At 33.8% G+C, this 10667-nt stretch overlaps 1 protein-coding gene across 1 annotated transcript in view; it reads left to right on the top strand.

Annotated features, from left to right (window-relative positions):
- Positions 1-546: 546 nt before the first annotated feature.
- The window catches only part of LOC117121709, a 69654-nt gene continuing 59533 nt past the window's right edge, over positions 547-10667 (top strand). Inside the window, exons 1-5 of the mRNA XM_033266995.1 lie at positions 547-959; positions 2345-2462; positions 8741-8828; positions 9171-9362; positions 9922-10030. Of these exons, the coding sequence (XP_033122886.1) occupies positions 845-959; positions 2345-2462; positions 8741-8828; positions 9171-9362; positions 9922-10030 (622 nt within the window). The 5' untranslated portion in view covers positions 547-844. The remainder of the gene's footprint in view (positions 960-2344; positions 2463-8740; positions 8829-9170; positions 9363-9921; positions 10031-10667) is intronic.

The raw sequence follows: 10667 nt of genomic DNA, 5'->3' as shown, positions 1-10667 counted from the left end.
TACGAAAACGCTGAGTTGGACATCAGAATTTATAATACCGAGATAGCCTATCCTCAACATGTTGTTGATTCACCATCTATCGACACGTTCAAAGACAGGGTATCTGATATTCACATCCGTTAATAATAACTGACCACCAACGCTGTGCGAATATACTCATACGAGGTTTATGCACATTCAGGGATGATGATGATTACCTGTTTTGATAACGACGTATTCCTTGGAATTGTAATAGCCCCCTCTAGCTATGCGAACTTGTTTTATTTAGTAAGTTTTATTTCAATGGACTTCTATTTTATTACAGTACTGTAACTGTGAATTTTACGGAAAACGCAATCATTATTGTAGCTGGTTCTAATTTTCAGTCATAAAAATTCATGGTCCGTTCAGGGAGTTGTTATTTAAACAAAACTCCCTGGTCCGTTAAAACCATAACGTGTTCTCATCGGTCTGAAAATTATTGTACTGAGTACTTCAATAGAGTTGCTGAGCAACTACAAGCTCTGACGTCACTACAAAGCTGGTTATTCACTTACAGGGGGCAGCCATATTGGATAGAAATATCTGTAAACATACACACATTTTTCGTAGGCCTAGGCCCACAAGTGTGTTTTTTTGCTAAAACTGGTGATCGCTTCGACATTATAATTGTATTGTGTGCTAGAATTATACATATTTAAAGTATAGTGGAAGTTGAGAGGATTTTATTCAATAAGATCGGCAGCCTAGCCTAGAACGACAAATTTTATTTTGTTCCAGACAATGTAGAAATTTGAGGTTGTTTAAGTTTGCGGACTTTGTTACCGGAAGTAGCACCCTAAAGGGTGACACGCAGACCCTGTTCATGGGTACAACGAGAATTACTCGGCCTAGCGGAATGGCCATACAAAATATAATGGACCGTGTGTCCAAAGCGAGTTTACTCTGTCTTGTTTTCTTTTTGCTTTCCATTGTAACTGGTGAGTACATGCTTAAATTGGTTTATACAATTCAATACACTTTTTTTTTTATAAGAACACATTTTATAAGAACACTGACGCTGAAATTGCTTAAAAATTAAGAACAAAATAGGAACAAATTGAGGCTGAGGTAGAATATATCAAACTAGAAAAACTAAAAAATTTTATGTGTACCTCATGTGCAGTAGGTGTGACTATGCAATACCCTCTATAATACAGTACAGTAGGTGTACCTACCTCCCATTTGGGGCCATTTTTTAACCAGGGCCTTTTTTTTGTGGGCCATTTTTTGCTGGGCCTTTCTTTCAGGGGCCATTTTGCAGGGCCGCTTTCACCTCCCAGTTCAATATACTGCTCTACAAAAATAATTTTCTATGTTTTGAAAAATGTGTAAAATAAGAACAAAATAAAGAACATTTTGAGCCTGAAATTGGCCAAAAAATAAGAACACTGAGCCTGAGCAAAATTTTACTGGTTCTATAAAAAAAAAAGTGTAGCTAGTACTAGTAGGGGTACCGTCGTAGGTACACCTCTGTCTGGTTCTGGTTTTCAACGTTTAATACATTTGGCATGGCCTAAAACTACAGACACAGGGTCTAGGCTAGGCTAGCCTTGACCACTGAAATTATTGACTGACCCCTGATTACAGTGTTTACTTAATTTTTAGTTATGAATTCATATTTTTTTATTTAACAAGATCTTTAAAAATTTGTATATGATTTTTTTTAAATATAAATAATATGCCTACTGTAAACGATGTTGTTCCAATTTTAATGCTGACTTTATTAAAGGCCTAGGTATGTAATCAAAGTATGAGCAGCCATACTTGTTAATGTTACACAAGCAAAGAGTACAGAATAGCACATTTGGTTCGGATGTCTTATTAAGAGGCCCATGCTGTAACCCACGAAAGTCTGAAAATTTGTTTCCACTGTTCTGGTCGTAATTTGGCAGTACACCAGGCAGGGGCGTACGGTGAAAAATCTAATCAGGGGGTCGAAACGAAAGCGCAGGGGGCAAGCTGAACTCGGAGCAATTTAGCGAAGCTTTCAGAATTCGCGGGGTGCGTTATTTTTGAGTGAAACGAGCAACTAGGCTGGGGCTAGGCGCAGTTTAATTATGCTAGATTTTTTTTAAAAATCATATTTAAAGGGCACTTTCTTTAAAAGGGGGGGGGTCAACCACACCCATCGTCCCCCCCCCACGGTACACCCTTGCCAGGAGACAATTCCCCTACCTGTTTCCAAAGAGTGTACTGCGTTCTTTTACATGCACATTACATGTCTCATATTGCACAGAGAACCAACAGCAAAAACGTCTTTCCAAAAGACAGTATGCTTTTCTTATGCTTTTATTCTAAACTCTTAAATTTGTTTTCCTCATAGCTCCAGGTGGAGTGGTAGATGCTTCCACTTGTAATTGCACAGAAGATTGCCTCTCCAACTGCTCACAGGGATATTATTATGATTCCGGTGTTTGCCAGATATGTCCTCCTGGATACTAGTAAGGATAGTCTTTTATTAATTATTATCTAATATATTCATGTTGTACCGTAATCAAATTGAATGTAATGTAATTTTTTTTCTCTCACTTTGTGGGGATTTCACCAACCATTATTTCTTTCTCTTTTTGTTTTTATTTATTTTGTCCTCAAAGACATCAAAAATAATAAAAATATAAAATTGCACTAATAGTGGTTAGTCCACCATGGCTGACTATAATTATTTCAACACATCTATTCTTTCAACACAAATTAAAGATATATATATATATATATATATATATATATATTTCACAAAAAATTGAGATATTTTTTTTATATATATATATATATATATATATATATGTATATATGTATATATTATGTATATATATATAAGAATATATATATATTCTTTTTTTTTTCATCATACTGAAAGTTCAGCAGCAGGTTGAAGCAAAACGCCGACGGCTGTCCACTCTTCTTGCAACCACATTAGCTCGTCATTAGAATACGCCAAGTTTGTATACGTTTACGTAAACGTCTATTTTTCTCCCTTCCAGATTCCCTGAATAGGCCTATATAGAAAGATGTGATCCCGAATGCTTACTAACACACATTTTCTGGGAACCCTTAATGGGACCACCTCTTTACCCCTTACATAATTTCAAATCAATCCTCTTGTTAGTTACGTTGGTTATGGGCCTGGTTAGTATTCAAACTATCGACAGCATATATGAATGATACTCTAAAACTTATAATTTCTCTGAGAACGCTTGACATACATAACATTTCTATTATTATTATTATTACGCTCTGCATTCGCAATATATATATATATATGGCGACCAATTATTTCCATTTCTTTTGTTTTTCCTTTTGTTCAGCGACAGGCCCACCCACTTGCCTTCTAAAAGCCTTCTAAATCCGCGCCTGATATATATTTGGTAGAGAGAGGGAGTAGGTGGGTAAACATGTGTTCATCTGTTATGTATACAAAGTTATTTTCTGGTGTTAATTGGATCATTCTTTCCTTATTTTCAGCAGCTTTCCTTATCGTCATAATAAAATGTCAAATAAGGCTTCCTTGTACTGCGTAGATACACCCTGCCTATTTGTATTTTTAATAAACGTTTATGTATGACAAGTAAGCAGGGCCTTTGTTTTACCTCTTATACTAAACCCAAACGAGTCTATCAAATGAAGTCCTTCGAATACTGTACTTATATACGGCGGTGTATGCAAAATAGGCTTAAGATTGTACTTGACCCATCACCTTCATTTTTATTGGTCGTTTCCCACTGAAAGCTTTTTCCCTCAAAAATCTATACCTACCGATTAGTAACCACTAACTGTGCTGTAATTGGTTGAGTACCTGTAGCACTGGGAAACAGCGGTTCATTGTTACCGTGTGTAGTTGAATTAACAATAAAGTAAAATTTAAATGTCAAACTACTGTATAGCAATAATTATGTGTAGGTCTACAATTGTGCATAAAGTTAGAGGTTTGAAACGATTAACATTTTATTAATATAGAAGTTTAAAAGTTAATGATATTTTAGAATGCTTGAAATGGTGTGTCTTTAGGTAACTATTCTAGAAAGGATGCATTTTGTTAATTTATAGATGGTCAGAGGAGTGCAGCTTAAATTCCGAAGATACCTAAGACTTTCAAGAAACGCAAGTGTTTCAAGCAGCTGAAGTAAAAGCTGATGTATCGTGTATGTATACTGTGTATATATATATATGTATATATATATACATATATATACATGTATATACATATAAATATACATATATACATATATATGTATATATATGTATATGTATGTATATATATATAATAAATAAATATAGTTGGCAATACTAGCAATGTACAGTGCTCGATAAACATGATAATGCAGGCGTAAATATTGAAAATGTAGAAATATATATTATATATATTATATACGGTATATGATATACATGATTTTCATTGGTTTACTAGTGGACCAATCAGATTTATTAAATCTATTGAAAACTCCTCCCTAGACGCATGCATTACAAACATATATCCATCACCAGATGCTCACATGGATTCAGCGCTCTCTTGAATATCAGGCAAAATTACTACATTATCCGTACTTTTAAGCACTAAGATTTTGATCATATGCTAGAGATAAAGATAGAGATTCTTATCATATAAGTTTTATTTTGGTTTTTCGGTACGAGCAGTTTATAAATGTCAGTTTTTGTATTAAAAAAACAGCATGTTTTTCTGAGCCATTCGCGCGTCACTGCCGGTGTGAGCTGTACAATTCCATTTTCTAAAGTGTAGGCTACTGCATGTGTGAGTGATGGAGAATGACTGTGTGCTAGGCTTGTTGTGGTATAGTAGTTTGATAACAAATATTATATTTGTATTGGAATATGAATAAATACTGTACCTTATTAAGCAATTAGTAGAGCTCCGCATAGTACACTATAGGAAAATTATTATATGAAGGTTAGATTTAATGCTTGAAAAAATTTCCTGAGTGCCTGCAAGACCCGAAGGAAATTTTTAATGCATTAAATTTAACCTAAGTTTAATAATTTTCTGCTAGTTTACGATGCATGCTCTACTAATTGCTTTATAAGTCAATCGCCGTCTTTTAATATTAGTTTTTATAACCAACTGTGTTGTACCAGTCATCGGTTGCTATAGTGATATGATCAGTATACTGTGTGCGTATTTATATTTTGTGCGTATGCTGATTTGTGCTCCTGCAGTAGGCAGCACCTATGCGTTAACTACACATCAGCAGTACTGTACGGATACGATGAATAACTAGGCCTAGGCTATTTTGTAATTTGTATTGTATTAGAAGAACTTGTTTGTAATTTTTCATATTCGTCAAAGAAATAAACATTTTTCAAAGCATTCGAGAGAGAATACAGTCACTGTCCCTAACTTTTTGGTTGGTGCAGACAGGTAAAAATCTTGGGATGATTTCATAAATACGCTAGGCTATACGGCCTAGGCTAGTAGTAGGAGGAGACCTCGGCAGCTCTACATCTTTCGTTCCTTGAGTCTTTAAAATAGGTCTAGAATATTCCTATTAAACGTTCAGTTTGTTTAGATTATTATAGTTCATTGATTTAAGGAATTGCTTAATTGTTCATACTTAATATTGAATTTAAAGTAACTTTCTTCAGGTTCTAATTAACCTTGTTTTACAAAAGTAATTTTCAATTACAATTCAATTTTTATTGCGGTGCACGATGTCGAAAAAATGAGGAATTTTTTTTTTGCACACGAACCTAAAAAAATCAAGCCAAGCGTCCACTAATAGAAAAATTAGTTAATGAGCTTGTTCAAATTGTCTGTGGAAACACGATAAATTATAAATGAACTGTTCCAAATCAATATACGCACTTGGCGCTTAGTCCACAGTGAAGTGCACAGTGCGCATCGGCCCATCATTGAGAGTGTACCGGTATTCAGTGAATTATATTGCACTACTTGCAAAATGTTATTGTAATGCTCAGTACAAATTAGACCCATTTTAAGAAAGAAAAGAAAAAGACTTAATGTCTACAATTTTGTTAACCTTTACTGAAGCAATGATGTTTGTTTTGTATGGTAAAGGGAAGGGAATTCCATATCAAAGGGCCAGAGTCGAATAGTAGCAGTATGAGCAATAGGTAAATGAAAGTCATTAGATTGTCTGGTAGAGTGACTGTGGATTTGGTTATTTTTAGAGAAAGCAGTTATGATTGCATTAGGGGGAAGATCTATGGTATACATGAAACATGAAAATAACAGAAAAAACTTCTAAGATCTTAAACAAATGAGCAGTATGAGCGTAAAATTCAGTGCTACAGGCAACTTGGATTTGCTCGCTTCTGTACTAAATGTTTACTGTTTAATGTGTACTGTTTAGGTGGTACTGTTCCTAGTTACCCCATGCAACAAAGCCGTAGCTTACTGTAGATATGGTGAAATTAAACTACAATATATGTGGCAAAGACAAGCCAAACCAGTCACTCATCGCAAATATCGATTTTGAGTTATTAATACAGTGTTAGAGAGTAAAATAATAGCTATAAAATGGTAAAAAAAATCATTCAAATCGGACATATCCTTATGAAGTTACAAGCTTTTAAACACACAGCTGTTTAAAGAACTATATATGAGAAATCAGCCTTCAAAGTTTACGATTTCAGGCATTTCTCATGTAGAAACTATCATCAAATCCTTAAAAAATGTTGTTTTAACACTGTACATTGGGAAATAACAGCATAGAGTGATGTGTAGGTATACAAAAGATAGTTTAGTGCAATAAAATAGATTTTCAATAATTTGACATTCCATCATGATTTGGCCATTTTCTCTGAAACACGATTTGCGACGAGTGACTGGTTTGGCTTGTCTTTGCCACATATTTAAAATTATTATATTTAAATTGAATTATCACCGACAAGTTTTTATTTCATCATTTTAAAAATAATAATTATACTGGTATTGTTCCTGACAATTGTATCTGTTTGTTGTTAACATTTGAGTATGTCCTTCATGTTGTCTTCATTAGACACAGGTACTTCAGTACTGGGGTTGAGATCATCCAAACAAAACGTTAATGACCTTCACTCACCGCTTGTGTAATGACCCATAACAATAGGCCCTCTTTAAATTAACAATCAATTGTCAATCAATACCTGCTGTACACGCTGATCATATCATTTTGCCATGTTTACAGTTTACAGACAGTATGTAGATTTCATGTAGGACATTTTAAATTGTATGTTTCAAACTTTATCACTGAGATGAGAGCGACTGGCAGGGCCAGTGCCAGGGCACAGAGTTGTTGCTCAGGGCAGCAGACCAGGACAAAAAAAATATTTAAAACTTTAAATTGTGAAAATATTTCGTTTGATCAACATAACAAGTCAATATAGCAGGCTCAATTTTTAGAATTAATTTGCCTTCAGATCCCCCATCATTTGATCCCCTGGGTCCAAAGCTACTCTCAGCACTCCTGCTTACAATAAAGTTTTGTTATCAGTTTCATCAAATTGATTACAGAATTTGAAACCTTTTATATAGACAAAAGAATATATAATACAGAAATTTTTGATGAATATTTAAAATGATTTTGAAGTTTATAAAATAAAGCAATTTTTAATACATAAAAAAATGTATTTAAATCTTAATATGGCTTCAAAATTTAAAAGGTTATTATTAAAAACAATGTTGATTTTCAGCAAACAACCACAATATTAGCCTTTTTTATCTGGATTTTGTTTATCTGAATTGATCTATTCTATTTTAAAAACACCCCCATTCTACAGTATTTCAATTAATCATCTACATTGAAATCTGATATTCAGACAGATCTCTGACTTGGAGGTATATCAGGTCGATGTTTAATATAAATATTGAATACAATACAAAACAAATATTGTATATAAAAACATCGCACAATGTTGTAGGCTGCCCCCAAAATGATCAGTGAAAACCTTCTGAGAAAAATAGCCAGTTAAATAAACCAACACAATACACTTAATATATCCTGGTTCTATTATTCTACCCAGACTGAACACATTATGATTTTCAATAAAGCAACAATACTTGCTTACTTATGTTGTCATTCAGTTGCTAGGCAACTACAAGCCTGCAAGTGCTTGTGTAAATAGGCAGTTTATTTTTAGCAGGTAAATGATAAATTTCCCACTCATGCATGAGCCAGAGAAGTGACATGAAGTTAATTAGGGACCATAGAAAAGGGGTCTTTAATTGCAGGTGGTGTTAATTGGAGGAGTCTTTAATTTGAGGTGGTTTATAATTGGAGGGATTTATTGAGAGTATCTAGACCTGTATAGTGTTTGACAGATTTGAATTTTAATTCTTTATAACTAAACAGCAGAAGTAAAAGGTACTGGGTTAGGGGAAACTTTTTTTGTAACTTGTACCGCAAATAATCTGTCACTAGCCCCTGAATTGAAGATTTTCTTTTCAGCTATTTAGTTCGCCCACTTTTGTAAAAAATTGGAAATTTCAATAAACATAACTTCTATTCTGCCTGTCCCTGCCATGGATTTTTTTTGATGAAAAAAAAAGTGTTTACTCCTATAAGAATTAAAAACTTAAACACTAAATGTTCTACGTACAGGATTGAAAACTCTGTGATGTTTTTTTAAAGCAGAATGTATTTTAAATTTAAGATTGTTTTCTAACTCAAAAAAGTTCCATAAATTACATTTGATTTTCGTGTTCAAACAATTTTTTTATTGGTTGAATATCTAATTAGAAATTACATTTTTATATTTTCCTTTTTAGTTGTCTTGGTGCAGAAAATCCCAAAATTGCCTGTGAAATTGGAGAATTCAATGTTAACAATGGATCGTCAAGTGATTTGGATTGTTTGGTAGGAAAAATTATGAACAAAATCTCTAGGCTACTGTAAAGCGATGTTCACACTATCACATTTTATGTGACAAATTTGTATATTGTTATATAATATATGCTATATACTGTAAGTTCACAATTAAAGGGATATGGGCATATCACATTTTTTGTCTCATACAATCTGATTGGACAGGGCTTTATTATTTAAAGAATGGAATTTATTCATATTTAAACATTTTAATTGTTTAGTTAATCATAATGTTTGACATAAATGAATTTTATTTGACAATTTAGCAGAATGATATTTTGCATATATTTTTCTGAGCTTGAATTTAACTGTTTTTATATATCTATTTTTCAGAGTTGTGACGATGGTGCCTATAGTGTACAAGGTCAGGGGTCATGCACTGTGTGTCCTGCGGGATATTCATGTAGTCTTGACAATGGCACATCAACTGCATGTGGAAGTGGTTCTTATTCCTTAGCTGGGCAAGTTGTTTGTTCCCCATGTCCATCAGGATACTACTGTGCAGATACAGCCAATGCGCCACTGGTAAGTACGGAAACTCAGTAAATCCTTGTCACTGAGCGGCAAAACCTACAGCAGAGGGAATGCCACCCCTGCTTGTAAACTGACGATTATACCAGCTAAGACCTCACTTGCTTGTATCAAGAAAAGTGTTTGTACTAATGTATGTTTCGTAACAAGCGTCATGTTGTTCCATAAATGTATGTGCTAATCTAGAACACACATAGTATCTAAAACCAGTTCTAGCTATGTTAGCTTTCTCAATAAATTTAAGATTGATTTGTTGACATTTCAAGTATAAGATTTTATTCAACAATAGGAGGGTGGCCCTAACGGCAGTGCTGACTGAAAGGGCCCCTCACATAAAGAGTAGAAATGTATAGGTTTGATATAATATAGGCCAACACATAATTGTCCTTGCGCTACAGTAAAATTTATGGAAGTAGAAAGACCATAAATTTGTTTTAAAACTCTGAAAAATAAGACACTCAACCATATTTATAGTATTTTTAAATTCATTTATTTCATTTTGAATTCAATGTTGTCATTTTAAAAGCGAGTTTTTTCTAATTGCATTCTTTAGTTTTGTCCAGGTGGATATATTCCGGCCTCTGACCAGCTCAGCTGTGAGGTGTGCGTAGCAGGAACCTATGCCTATAATGGAACAGTTGCCTGCCAATCATGCCCTGCAGGTGAGTCCTTAGTGTATAGTCTACTCTAGTAAATATTTTGTATAACACCAACATCCATAAAAAGATGCTTATGATGTGTGGACAATATTGTGGAGGGAAATATTTTTTACACAATACCAGCCATTGACTTATTATTTGATTGATTAATTAAGTGATTAAATGATTAATCTATTGTTCAATTTACTAATTGATTAACCTAATTATTGATTGATTATTTATTGATTGATTCACTAATTTTGTGACTGATTTGTTGATTATAGATTGATTGTTAGATATTATACTCTTTAAAAATAATCCATCCAAATTAAATTAAAAATTTATAAACATGCTGTGCACAATTAATGAGGAATCAAAGAGACTATCTTGATGTCATAAAGGGATTGCACCCAGTATAATGGTGCAATATCTAGTAGTGCAGCTATTAGTTGCTTGCCTTATAATCTCAGGGTCTTGGGTTCAAATCCTGTCAAATCCACACTTCATAACCCATGCTGGGTTAGAATTTCCCCACAGCACCGAAGGGCCTTCCAGTGCTTTGTTTAAAATCCCAGGCTCGAAAGCAAGCTTTTTGCTGTCAAGTCGCCTAATCCAGACCAGGCCTACAATGGATTATACACTTGCATTTATAGAATAGGCC

The sequence above is a fragment of the Anneissia japonica genome, unplaced genomic scaffold (assembly GCF_011630105.1).
Source record: "Anneissia japonica isolate Jap-2015-1 unplaced genomic scaffold, ASM1163010v1 scaffold287709_len1912824_cov184, whole genome shotgun sequence".
In the NCBI taxonomy this organism is placed as follows: domain Eukaryota; kingdom Metazoa; phylum Echinodermata; class Crinoidea; order Comatulida; family Comatulidae; genus Anneissia; species Anneissia japonica.
This window is presented reverse-complemented; position numbering and strand designations above follow the sequence as displayed.